The 14072-nt window shown below is 40.4% G+C and overlaps 1 protein-coding gene across 1 annotated transcript; it reads right to left on the reverse strand.

Moving 5' to 3' along the window:
- Positions 1–1599: 1599 nt before the first annotated feature.
- afg1la (AFG1 like ATPase a) lies at positions 1600–13107 on the reverse strand. The gene is made up of 13 exons (XM_048975205.1): positions 13013–13107; positions 10808–11028; positions 10231–10282; positions 9997–10098; positions 9601–9731; positions 8714–8813; positions 7550–7608; positions 7092–7174; positions 6498–6568; positions 6158–6258; positions 4283–4423; positions 4062–4175; positions 1600–3629 (listed from the first exon to the last, which is right to left on the reverse strand). Exons 2-13 carry the CDS (start codon positions 10931–10933, stop codon positions 3501–3503), a joined length of 1209 nt encoding a protein of 402 aa, XP_048831162.1. The 5' UTR covers positions 10934–11028; positions 13013–13107; the 3' UTR covers positions 1600–3500.
- Positions 13108–14072: the final 965 nt, after the last annotated feature.

Genomic DNA, 14072 nt, shown 5'->3' on the forward strand with positions numbered 1-14072 from the left:
ATAACAATTTAAGGTTTCTGAGCAATATTGGTGCCTTTAAAATATTTTATTCATGGGTACATATAAAATAAGGTGCAAAATCGCTCATAGATGCACACAACCCCGTTTTTGAGGTACTCTGATACTAGCCTATCAAGAGGAACGTGAAAATAACTTCTGAAATGAGTAACTGATTAGGAATCTGAACCTCCAGGAATGACTGACCTCTGTATGTGCGGTGTATACATTGTTGAAAGGAACACACTGCAATGATGAAAATAATGTTATTTTTCACTTGGTCTCAAGAATGAGGTTTTTCATTATCTGCTTTTAATAAATTAGTTCTAGGTTAATCAGAACACTATTTGTTCGGAGCTGTGGGTCTGCTTGTCAGAGTTATTCTGTCATGCAAGCTTTTTTTGAATGACTTTTTTTATTATTATTGTTGCCATGGTTTTGAACAACAGTGATTATACATATGTTATATAACAATACTTTAAATACACAAAGAATATGTATAATTCTGACGAGATACTGAATCGATACATTATCTGTACATTAAATAATTCCAAGTATACATCTGCTTCCATTTCATATTGGAAAAAAATAAGCTGAAAAAATAATACTCAGTATTGCTTATATATCATGATATACAGTATATGCGACACCAGGGGCGTTAGAAGCATTTTGAATGTGGGGGGGGGGGGGGGGTTTAAATATTAAACTAATATTTAATGGCAGCAACGCCCATATGCCACACCAAAGTCATTGTAGGAAATATTTGGTTCATGTTATAAGAAATCTCTTCTTAAAGGACCACTTTGTACTGGCTTATATCTAAAAGGCTTTAAACTGCATTTCACCTCTGTTGACACATATATCTAAGTAGAGCGAATCTTCATCAACAGAAATATCTGCCACATACTTCCGTCAAAACCGCCAGCTTTCATTTCTGCAGACCACAGTCCAATTTCTGTAGCTGTACGTGACATATGCAAATCACTCCACAGGGAAACATTATCTTTACTTTATAATGATGTCTACTACAATTAGTTCAGTAAAGACAAAGAATGGATTTAATCAGCGCATCCATGGCTTCAGCGAGAGGTGGACTTTACCCCATCTCAGTTCCATCCATCCATCCATGCATTTTCTGTAACCTCTTGTCCTGCTCACAAGTCATGGGGTCCATCTCAATTATTATATCAACATCTCTGAAACCCTAAAACTGATCTCACTTCCCTGAAATGTCCCATGACGAGCATCGCCTTGACAACCCACTGACTAACTTTCACAAACACCTGACCAAGCCACGCTGAGAAATCCCAGTTGAGCAAAAGCCTCATTCCAGAGTCCATTCCACTGAGAAGTAATAATGCAGAAGCATAGTAAACTTTGTATCCGCAGTGAACGCGAAAAAGCTCTGGGGTCAAAGTTAGGTTTAGATTCACATTACAAAGCATAACTTACAGCTGCACGCTGCTTTGTTGGCTGGAACAGACTTTCAGACTGGGTGGCTATAAATTAGAAAATTAGAAACCTCAAGTTTCTATGAGGTTATGAGGTTACGTAAGATTGAGGTTCATCTTAACACAAATCAACAGATCCGTTGACATGTACGATTCTTAAAACTGATTTTAATGCATGAGCCAAATTATAAAAGCCGCTGTATTTCAGCTGCATTTTGGAAATAACCAGATTCAAATATATAAAAACCTCTGGAAAATCTTATGACACATCAGAGTAAAACGTGATAATCAAAATACACAATACATAAAATAATATGACACATGGTGGAGTATTTAATCAATACAGGACCAGTAGTTTTTTACTTCATTGTTGGTAGGCATTTAGTTGCGATGAGAACGGGTGCTTTCTAAATAAACCTAAACAGAGTTTATAATGCATCTGCTTTTCTGAATAAGTGCAGTGTCTCCTGGGGACTTATTTGATAAGGTTTAACTACCATATTAACCCGTTGCAAGAATGACTGCTTTGCGATTAATCTGCAGTTCCGCGACTGCAGAACACCAAGTGAGCTCAGTGATACTTGAGATTTCTCTATGGCGGAACCAATTAGCACCTTTCTGCAGTACAGGGAAGAAGCACTGCCTTCTGTATTAGCACCAGTACAGTGTCAACAGGCTCCCATTTTACAGAAATTACCAACCCGTTCACCTGCATGGAACGTGTAAAGCAGTGTGTAAAGATTGCATCAGCCTGGACATCCATCAGGGGGACCTACAGTCTATGCTGGAGGCATCTGGGCAGATAAGAGCAAACAGGGAGCTGGGAATTAAAAAAAATAATGATAAATAAATAAATAGTAAGACCAACAATAACATCCACCAAACTTCTAACCGCTTGCTCAATGCAGGACTGTAGAGAGGCTGAAGTCGGTCCTGGACAACACAGGGCAAAATGCAGGAGATCACTTTGGCCAGCATGACAGTTCGCTGCAAGGGCATACGCACACACACAGACGCAGACGCACACACTGTATGTAGGGTATACCTCTCCTTATGGGGACCGCTCATTCACTTCTATGGGAAAAATGCTAACGCTAACTATGACAACCTTAACCCCCACTCAGCCCTGACCATAACCATAAGTATCCATCCATCCATTTTCCAAACCGCTTATCCTACTGGGTCACGGGGGGTCCGGAGCCTATCCCGGAAGCAATGGGCACGAGACAGGGCATAACCATAAGTAACCAAGCAAAATACAAGAGTTTTTGCATTTTTAGTTTTTTCATAGCAGAGAATAGTTTCCCTGGTCCCCATAAGGGAAAAAAATATTTATCACGTTATGGGGACATTGTGTCCCCATAAGGATAGGTATACCCACTCACACACACACACACACACACACAGTATGGCCACAGTTTAGGCTGTGTTCGAAATTCCCACTCACCCACCATATAGTCCCCTATATAGTGAATTGGCCATTATGTAGTGCTGTTAGAATTCCCACCTATAAATTTCATTCACTATATACTGCACTACAAAACTATCAGTCACAACATTGGACTGCAGGATGAAATCCCACGAAAAGCCATGCAACACTGGGAGAACATGCACGTCCATATGCTCAGATCAGGGGACAAGTATACTAAACCTCCAAAGCTGGAGGTGAGAGTCAATAGCTACCTAAATATATCCTCCATACCGTCCTTCCAATAACATTTCAAATCATTGCAAATGTTCCCCTCCTTAAGGAGAACAACAAACCTCTTCCCAGCCACCATGAAAAGTTAATAATCATTTAACATAATCAAATACATATCAGGTATCGTCCCCATATACAATATGGTCAAAAACTGATCAACGGCAGCTTTTAAAATGTAATACAATCATCCGTACATGTGTGCATATAGGTCAAAGTGCAGCGGTCAAGTAAAATTCATGTCAAGTAAAGGTCCGATTATGGACCAGTTTGTGTATATTGCGCGCAGACTGAACGCTTTGTCCCACTGAATCGTTTTACTTGAAGACACTTGTTGAGATTTAAGCCATTCGCTACGTGGTCTTCCTCTCTCCTTCGCTCCAGTATTTCTCCGTCTGCATCTCCGTGAGACGTGACACGGTCCTCTGGAAAGCAAAGACCTCCTCTTCCCCGCTGAAGATGGCCAGGTCTTTGGCGGCATCCTGGTTGACATGCCAATCAGAAGAGAACAGCCAATCAGACGCAGTTTTTGTAATGGATGAGCAAATTTAATATTGTGATACAGGACAGGGAAGTGAAAAACGAAAGCCTTCGAGTAGACTCTCAAAATAAATAAAAGAGGCACCTATTGGGTGTACTGATGCCATTCTGATGGCAAAAGCAAGGCAATATAGACAATATAGTGTCAACATGGTATCCTTCCAATAAGCCATTTACAAGTGTGCGAATAGTTTTAGTTTTAGAGTGTTGTTGTTATCTAATGATATCTAGTACAGGTCAAAATATAAGGGAATTCAAGACTGAGCAGTACGTTAATCACGTAGCGACACTGTAAAGATTTTAGGAGAGTATCAGCTCTGGTCTTTCTGTATGAATCTGCTTTTGTGTTTTTCTGCTGAGCTGTAAGCTCTTACCCTAGTCAATCCCAGATCATCCATGAGAATCCTGTGATGCTCGTCGTCATGATTGTGCTGGTCGTGAACAAATATGCTCTCCAGGGGCGTCTCTGCCAGAATCACCACCCGCACCTGCGAGTGCCCGGACACTGATGACATAACTCTCTTACGTGTGTGTCCGAAACCTACCCAACAGGCTTCACAGAGGAATGGAAGACCAGCGTCTGCCTGACACGCACCTTATGCTCGTAGAGGGTGTCGATGAGGGTTATGAAGCGTCTAGCTTGGGTCTTCTTGTGCAACGTCAGGAGGGGAATGTGGCGTATGAAGACTGTGTCAAACAACCTGGATATCTCCAGATAGTCAATAGCACCCAACGGCTGCAGAAGAACAGAACACCTTTTTCTTTTTTCGCTAAGGGATAACCTCAACCGCCATGCTAACCAGTCAAAACAAAGTCCAGAAATGTAACTGGACACTAAGCAGGGACCTCATCACACTGAAATTATAAGCCAGAAAGTAAGCCTACTGAATTTATCAGTGACATCTACCTTGGATCCAGCAGACCTACACAGTTGGTTTAACTTTTGGGATTAATTATGGATCATGTATTGGCTATGGGAACATACTTACAGTACTGTGCAAAAGTCTTAGCCAGTCAAAGGAAATTATGTATAAATGATCTTTATGTTGGTGTTATGATGTCTCAGCCATTTCAAAATCTCTCTTAAAGTCGCCCCAGTATTTGTGACTATCAAATACACCCGTGTATTTTTTGACTCGACCACAAGCACACTTTCTCTCGCTAATCAATACCTCACTGACTTTTTAACACTAACTTAGTTAATTAATTAAGTAAGCTGGTTGTGAAATGTAATGAATACATGGAATGGCTGAGGTGCCCCTGAGGAGAGGTTTGTGAGCTGAAGCGGCGTTCATCTAGCCGTCCAACTAGATATCACTGACTTTTTGGAGAACAGAAGATTTTCTTGTCAGTTTTTGTTGTGTTACTCTTAATTTTCATATGTTCTGGTTTTATATTGTTATTTGTTCTAAGTAAATATAGACTTAGTACCCAGATAAATAGCCTTAAACATTTCCGCTGGCTGCCTACGGCTTTTGCACTGTACTGTATTCACCACCCGAATCAGCAAGTATAGTATTCATTTTAAGAAAAGATGTTCTGAATCACCAAATATTAAAGCATAAAATGAAGCTACATAAAGGGCAGGATATAAAATACAATGCAAATGTTAACAAAGGCGGTTCATATGAATTATTGCAGAAGCACATATGAAGATCAACTTCACATCAACTTCTTGTTCTCATGTTATTCACAAAAACACTGTGTTGTACTTTGTTCCGTTTCATTACATTACAGAAAACAAAAGGCAGCATATCTAACAGCCAAAGATTATCAAGATTATCAGCTTTACATTCAATTCCTCAACTATCCAATCATGCCAAACAGCAGCATTATCCATTAAGTGGTTGATTAGGTGAGTTTCATCTACCAGATATACCTGATTTACTTTGGTCACTTAATATAAAAAGATATTCAAAATAATATTATGATTAACGATACCGATTTAAAATAATTAGCCGTTAATTAACTCTCGGATGTTCACCATCAGGTCCATTAGCTTCTAGCTGGTCGCAGTTGCAGTGTGTCGGCAGAAACATATCGTCAAAACAGATCAAATGCATTGTTGCTACTGACATATGAGTGTTTTTACCCACCAAATAATTAGCATATTACCCTGGTCCCTTCTATACCTCACAATACAGTGTTCAGCATTTATCATTGTAGTCTAATTATCTAACGTCTCACACCAACACCATTCCCAGAGATAAAAATATTCAACTGGGTTCCTCTTTCTGGGTCTGTGGTTCTTATTTATGAGAGAGATTTAAGGCATCCTTAGTCAAGAAATATCAAAAACCCAAGATTTAACTACTCAGGAACCCAGATATGATTTTAGTTGCCTTTCTTTCCTTTCATCTTATATGACTAAACAACATTATTGATTTCCATTTATGCTATTTCGCCCTGCACGCTGCAGCTTAGGCGCACAGTGACACGTGTCACCCCAGCAGGTGACCCCTCAACTCACCCTGTCGCAGAGCTCCTCAAAGGTGCAGTCTGCAATGGTCCCGCAGGCTTTGCCCAGCCTCAACTTCCTGCCCTGGATGTTCAGCGTTCGCGGTCGAGTAACTATGGAAACCAGAGCGCGAGAAAGGACAGTAATTATCAAACACGGAAACCCGTAACAAATAAAAAATACATTTAAAAAAACATGCACACACTCTAAAGGTCGTAAATGTTGTAATAATTCACATGGAGGTTATACTTTGTGGCGAATATTTTCTCAGTACAGGCCTAGCAAAGACGGATTAAGTGTAGGAAAATATTTCTTTCTGCCACTGCCTCTGAAGACAGACTGATTTACTCACTGTCGTTCTGCTTCTGTGCCAGCTCGTCAAACAGCCTGTCCACCATTGCCTCCACGTCAGCTTCGCTGGCACTGTGAAAAACAGCAACTCACCTTAATTTATTAGTCCTTCAGGGATGGGGGGGTGTTGTCATACATTTCCGAGAACCCATTTAGAAATAATTCGAGCAACTTCTGAAGTACTTTCTAACCGGGAATTCATGGTAAATAGTGTGACACAGTGGGACTTAAACAGGGGCAGCGGCCCTTGGCTTTTTATTGTTGATAGAATTTGGTCTTCCGGGGAAAACAAAATGGGAATGTTTGCAGTAAAAGAAAAGTAGGTGCAATCAGACAAGTATAGTTGTACAGAGTATAGTGCCACAGAGTATAACAGTACAGAGAATAGTGCTGCAGAACGCAAAGCTACTGAGAAGAAATTCTGAACCATTAGTGAAAGGATTTGATACATTGTATAAAGTGATCATTTAAAAGTCATGCATTATTAACACTGTTAAGTGGTTCTGATACACTAAGAGGCAAAACTCAGGTAGTTTAAATCCAGTCTCTTTCATAGCACAAAAAGATGCATTTTTCCATGATTTGTTTCCCTTACAGGTAGAATAATTTTCCAGCAGCTGGCTGATTGCTTTTCCGGTAGTCAATCCCGGAGTCCAAGCGCAGCGTGTGGCAATGTTCCTGAAAGAGACAGTTCAGTGATGACAAATCTTCCACAATCTGCACTCCTTCATTTACACTAAAAATACTTTTATCTTCCATCTCCCTTAAGAGGAGTTACACATCCGAAACCAGGCACACAACGCAATAATGAAAAAGCTTATTTTACGACAGAGTGGTTTTATTTTAGCTAGTTGCTGTAAATATGTCATATTTATATATGCGGGCATAAGGGTAATGTGTGTGTGAGTTTTTCTTAAATCAGGTCTGACACCCAACAAGTTCTGTGCTGTTGCAAATACAAAAGCCTTAATAGCAACAGTTAGGAGAGATATATCTGTGCCATTTGACACAAGAATAAAAAACAAATTTTCTTTAACAAAAGAATTTCTTTACCTTCAACACAGCGATGAAAGGCACAAAATTAACCCTCTGTAGGCCATTTTTATACAGGTCTGAAAAGAACACACACACATTAAGATTTTAGCTTTTGGTTATAGGCAAGTGTTTCCCAGTCCGGTCCTTGGGGACCCGCAGACGGTCCGCAATTTTGCTACCGGGAGCAGGGAAGGAGCAGAAACATGGACTGTCAGGCAGGGAGCTGGGAGGAAGCAGAAACATGGACTGTCAGGCAGGGAGCTGGGAGGGAGCAGAAACATGGACTGTCAGGCAGGGAGCTGGGAGGGAGCAGAAACATGGACTGTCAGGCAGGGAGCTGGGAGGAAGCAGAAACATGGACTGTCAGGCAGGGAGCTGGGAGGGAGCAGAAACATGGACTGTCAGGCAGGGAGCTGGGAGGGAGCAGAAACATGGACTGTCAGGCAGGGAGCTGGGAGGGAGCAGAAACATGGACTGTCAGGCAGGGAGCTGGGAGGGAGCAGAAACATGGACTGTCAGGCAGGGAGCTGGGAGGGAGCAGAAACATGGACTGTCAGGCAGGGAGCTGGGAGGGAGCAGAAACATGGACTGTCAGGCAGGGAGCTGGGAGAGAGCAGAAACATGGACTGTCTGTGGGTCCCTGAGGACCGGTTTTGGAAAACGCTGCTCTAGGCCATAGGTGAATAATATAGGTGCTGAGAAATGTATTTGGATTTCAGATCCCAAGGCATTCCTTTTATTCAACACCATGTTTGGTCTATAACTGTATAGTGATAGTTTCAGCATAGAATAACAGCTAACTCTGAGATTGCTGGTTAAGCTCGGATTGGTTGTCTTACTTTTGTTATTCATTGAATATTATACTGGTAACCAAGTTATTACATGAACCATAAATCTTCCACAATCATTTGTGAGACTAGCTTATATGAGGGAAACCATTAACCTTAGGGCCAAGAAAGTTCAAAACAAATAAAAACAGCTGAAGTCCATCAAGCATTAACAAGAGGCAAGCGATGCATGCCGCACTAAAGGAGAAAATACACTTAAGGAATACAAGATAAACAACTATGATTCCAGAAGGGAAATTAATTCAATTCAGAGCCCAGAATATTATTAGAAAGAACAGAAGATCTGCAGAAAACTGAAAAAGGTCAGGCTGATTTTGTGGAAAATGGGACTAACCTTCTGGAGGACGGTTAGATGTGGCCACCACAACCACCCCGTTCATGAACAGGTTCTCAAAAAGTTGTTTCAAAATCATGGCATCTGCAATGTCTGTCACCTGTCACACATATATCATGTTAATCTCCATTCAGTCATAACCCAGACATCCAGCCTTAGGGATATTGATTGTATGGAGGCAGATGAGGGGCATTTGGGAGGGATGGGGTATTACGGTAATATCGTTCATATATTGCTGACTGGGGGGGGTGGTAAAATTTGTTGACTGGCGCTAGGGGTTTTAGATATTTTGTATAATTAGAATTAGACACTAATACTGTGAGCTGAGCAACTATTAGGAGACTCTAAATAATGTATATTATAAACATACAACATTTCCAGATTACTTCATAGATTACACAAGATTTACTCTAATTGAGGGGTAGGCATCCCTGACCCAAGAGTGCCGGTATCCAGCACGTTTTCCATCCTACCTGGTCTCTGATGAACCACACCTTATCTCAGACATATAGAAACAAATTAGGTAGGATAGAAAACCTGGCAGATACTGGCACTCCAGAATTAGGATTGCCTACCCTTGCTGTAATTGGTGGTTCAAGGTCACTAAAGTAGCCTTATTGGTTAGCTCACACAAACATGTTACAAGCTATTATTGAGTAATTTGAGTTTCAGTTGCCTTTTAATGCATGCAAAGATCTGAACTGGTGGTTTCGCAACAGACTTTAGATCCTGCCAATGTACCTGAGTAGGTACATGAATATAGGAGACTTTCTGACTGAGCTATAGTACATAATTCCTGACAGGCCATTTTCAAAATTAAGCTGTTCGATGATGTGAAGGGCCCCAAATGTAACTCACTGCAGGTGCTATTGGTGTGCCGTCCTCACCTGAAACTCATCAAAGCACAAGAGGCTGGTTTCTTCACTGATTTCCATGGCAATGGGTGCGATTGGGTCGTAGGATTTGGCCATTTTGCCTGCCTTCCTCTTCGGCAAGCTTTGCTTTAGTCGATGTATCCCTGCAGCCGTCGGATAACAAAGAGAACACTGGAATTCAATTAATCTCATTTCCAATCGAGTTCATTTTACATGTAGCTTCTTTCATAACATGTTTAGTTCCATCATTAAAAAGCTTTACTAATAGTTAAGGATATCAAGGTGTGTCAACCAGCAATCCCAATTAATAATGACCAACATTTAAATCATTTTCATTAATTACTGCACTGGCGAACCGTGCAGAACCCTCAGCTGTACTACCCCTATAAAGGGATTTAACACACTTACTTTTGTGTACATCCAGCATGAACCCATGAAAATGAACCCGCTGTTTCTTTTCACTCTCTGCATGCAAGAAGAACATGTCCATAACCATAGTTTTCCCAGTACCTGGAAAAAGAAAGGGTCAATGTCATTTTAAAACCTCGTTTTTGCTAAATTACAGGCGAGCCGTGATTTCAGGCTAGTTAATCATGTATACGGCAAATGATTAAAAACTGACTCGGGATCATTTTATCTTACCAACATCACCGTAGATGTAGAAGCCTTTTGGGGGTTTGGGCTTTGAGAAAAACTGCAAATAATAAAGTCAGAAGACAGCACTTGTTTTAAAAAGTCACGTTTTAAACTTCACTAAAGACCTGAAATCAGTAAATAAATTCAATGCCTAAATTCAATGACAAATAAAACGGACCTACTGAAAAGTGTCAGAAAATAGGAATCTGATTTTGTATAGATGAAAATTTTGAAAAATGTGTTTTCCATCAGTAAATAGTTATATTATTATGTCGAATAATTCTGTATTTTACTTTGTGCTGTAAGGGGACATCCATTAAACCGGTAGCTCATCATAATGGAATAAAACTCTGGAGTTTGGAAATTTTAAAAGAGGCATAATTTCTAAATTGTGAAATTAATGACTTAAAAACGAGTATCATGAGAATTAGTGTTGACCAGCATAAAAATATCAGGTAATGTATTTAGTTTTGCAGCGTTTAAGCGCAGATGCATGCCACGTGGACATCCAGGGAAGATCATTTGTAAACTGTCGACCTGTCGGGCTCCTGACAGCCCAGCCTTGTGCGACACCTGTCCCCACCTTTGACAGAAATGACGTAGGGCTGTTGCTGTACGTTTTCAGCACGCTGTGCATTTGATCAAGCCGTTCAAGCACTGCTTTTTGCTGCTGGTCCTCCCTGAGAGTCCCATCCCGAACGAGACTCATATAATGTTGCAATGGTCCGCTGAAATCACTGGTTTGCCTGTATTTAAGGGTGTCATCTGTGTGCGCGGGTACACTTGCCACTTGTACTATGTAGCCTAGGGAAACAGCATATTTTAATTACAAACATAACATAAACAAGTTCTAATAAGCAAGTGATAATACGTATACCGCCGGGCAGACCATAATGACAAGCTGTCATCGTTAACGCTTGAATAAGGTTATCTATCCATGTATTAGTGATATCGTTTTATAGTCTTAAGTAAAATAATGTAAACGTGTTCATTTATGACTCGGAGAAAGCTCACCTCTTCTGATGTTAACATGAACTGTGTAGCACACTTTAGTCTGCGACAACACATTTTGTTTAAACAAAAATCTAACTGCCGCTAATGCCGAAGGTGACATGCGCGCAGCCATTTTGTTCTAATGATTCCGGATGTGTAGCAAACTTGACGGAGTTGAATCGTGTTGCTGCCACCTACTGTCTGGGAGGCTTATTAGAGACTTTCTGCAATATGTTTTGCAACCCCTAAGTAGTAGCTGCAATGCTTTTTTGCAGTTATGTTTCAGTTAATTTGTATCATACATAGTTAAACAGTTATTAAATGTCCATGTTAACTGTATGGTAGACCACGACACCATGTTAACGGATAAGCATGGGGTATTTTATTCAGATCATAATAGTACATTAATTTATTTAGCAAATGCTTTTTATCTAAAACAATGTGAGGATTAGGAAAGAGGGTCAGACAGTATCCCTTGAGTAATTGGGGTTAATGGCCTTGCTCAAGGGCTCAATGAGGAAATCACTCGGCCAGCTACAGGATTTCGGCAACCTTTTGATCAAAAAGAATGCAGTCCCAATCCGCTGAACCACACACTGCCCGCAAATCATATATATCCATAGATTCAACTTCCATCCAGATATATGTATTACTCATGCAAGAACAAGATCCAATTTTAGGAGAATAACTTACCACCAACTGGACATTTTGGGGTCGGATCTTCTCAGAATACTCTTCTCAGAGATTATTCACAATAGAATACCAATTTTCAAGGGTTGGAACATTTTCGTTTTAAAGCCCAGTTAAAATTGCATTGGCTCTGTCTATGTTCATCAGAGAAGCAGCATAGCATAAGATACTAGAACATACAAAGTTAGATTAAAAATGCTATAACATTAAGGTATGTAGCAGATACTCTCCAAAGCCGTATATATACATAAGCAAAGTCAGTCAGTCCCTGGAGCAGTGGGATTTATAGACCTCGCTCAGGGACTAATTGATGAAATTACTCTGTTATGGGATTTGAACCCAGCGACCTTCCAGTCACAGACACCGAACCGCGCACTGCACTTAAAACTACAGAACTGACAAAAAAAAACTTGAACCCAGGATCTGCAGAACAACAACAGCAATCTCCAAGAGACAGATCTATCCAGCTCTTTAGCACAGCTAATAAACCAGCTTAATGTTCGTTGCTCTGTGACATCAATGGACAATATATATGTACACACATTCGGCCTAACTCTCTCACGGCTCACACAAAATACAGGTCACAGAAAAATGCCGAAGAATGCACAGTCCAAATTATTCTGAGATTATGAAGCGTGCGGCTGCCATGATTATGGTTTCACGTGGATGTTTTTATAAATGTTATATATCGTTTTCCTTTTACGTTCTTAATCAATTTGGCCCAAGTTAGATTTTCACCCTGCCAAAATACTACTTCACGTATCATTATTTCACCATTTAGCAATAAGAGGTCTTCAAACATAAATGAAAAATAAACATTCTGATGAGCCTGTAAACTTCTGCACACAGTTCAGGTACAAAGGTGCTGACCAGGGTCATTTAGCAGCTTTGACAAATGGGCTTTTCTAAATTCTGGCACCAATAAGGTGCCAATAAGGAGGTCTCTTTTCCATTTCCTCAATTATATCTCTTCTTCACAGACTTTGGCATACTTGTGCGTGAAAGCGTAGACCCACAGCTCCACAAACACTATTTTTTTTTGCTACACCGTGTCTCCACATACACATGCAAATATTCAAGCAAAGTCATTGTTTTTACCCCCTACCTGCAGTTGTATGCCTGCATTCATCTTCTGCACATGAAATGTGGATGCCCTCTCTCTCTCGCTCAGATGCCTCTCTCACAGGCACAGCCGTACAAAGTCTAAGCAAATAAGAATACTATTTTAGCATTTTTTTTTTTAGCTTTTCACCTCTGTTATTGTTTGAACAATCGAGATAAGAATGAGCTGCGCAACATCTTGCCAACGTGTCACTCTCAGGACACTGGAGCTCACTCAGAAACTGAAAATATGAGCGAAAGCGGGAAGGTTAGGCCCGGCCACTGAGAATCCGGGTCTCCTCTTTGACCACGAGAAGGCAAAGGAATTTTTGGAAGGTTGAGCACAATAATGGGTAAAAATCCTTAAAAGTGGAGAAACCTATGAAAAAAAGAACAACTCAAAGATAGCTGTTTAGAGAAAAAAGAGGTCATGGGAGTTTTACTTACACAAAAATGATCTAAAGGCAGAATGAATAATGATTGGTTCCGAGAGATAACCAATCAGACTGTAGAGTTGGTGGAACCAACCAATCAAATGTCTTGGTCCCACCTCCTCTAGTTGCATCAATCCCAGATGTAAAGTCACATAAACATCAACCAGCCATTGACAACTTCACCTACCACAATCACAACCAGATCTACCTTTTCAGGGACCCCCTTACCAAGAAAAGTGATCATTATTTCATTTTTATCTGCAACACAGGTAGTTCCTAGACTACTGATTATTCTGTAGCGAAAGCCGGCCATGTGTAATAGGCCTATGTTTTTTTAATAAATTACAACAAATATGTTGTTTCAGACCTTTGGGACCATAAGTACGCCTTACCTGGATCCAGCTTTGGCCACAATAAACAGATACATTTTGTAGAAATGTATTGGTATTGCTAGACCTAAATATGCATGATTATGAAATTTAGATTCAAGCGATTAAAAGAAAAGTAATCGCATATCAACTCTATGCACAACAATCCTCTTTCAAACGCCAATTCGGTAACAGGTCACAGGATAGACTGTACATGCATGGTATGTTTTACTGTGGCAAAACACATACGTTTAACTATACA

This window comes from Brienomyrus brachyistius, chromosome 14, assembly GCF_023856365.1.
Source record: "Brienomyrus brachyistius isolate T26 chromosome 14, BBRACH_0.4, whole genome shotgun sequence".
NCBI classification, from domain to species: domain Eukaryota; kingdom Metazoa; phylum Chordata; class Actinopteri; order Osteoglossiformes; family Mormyridae; genus Brienomyrus; species Brienomyrus brachyistius.

Coding starts and splice junctions, on each gene's coding strand:
- afg1la (XM_048975205.1), bottom strand. CDS start 10,933: ATGAGTCTCGTTCGGGATGGGACTCTCAGGGAGGACCAGCAGCAAAAA. Junction 9,732..9,996: donor CATGCTGGATGTACACAAAA/GTAAGTGTGTTA, acceptor CGACGGCTGCAG/GGATACATCGACTAAAGCAA. Junction 7,175..7,549: donor CTTTCATCGCTGTGTTGAAG/GTAAAGAAATTC, acceptor TGTCTCTTTCAG/GAACATTGCCACACGCTGCG.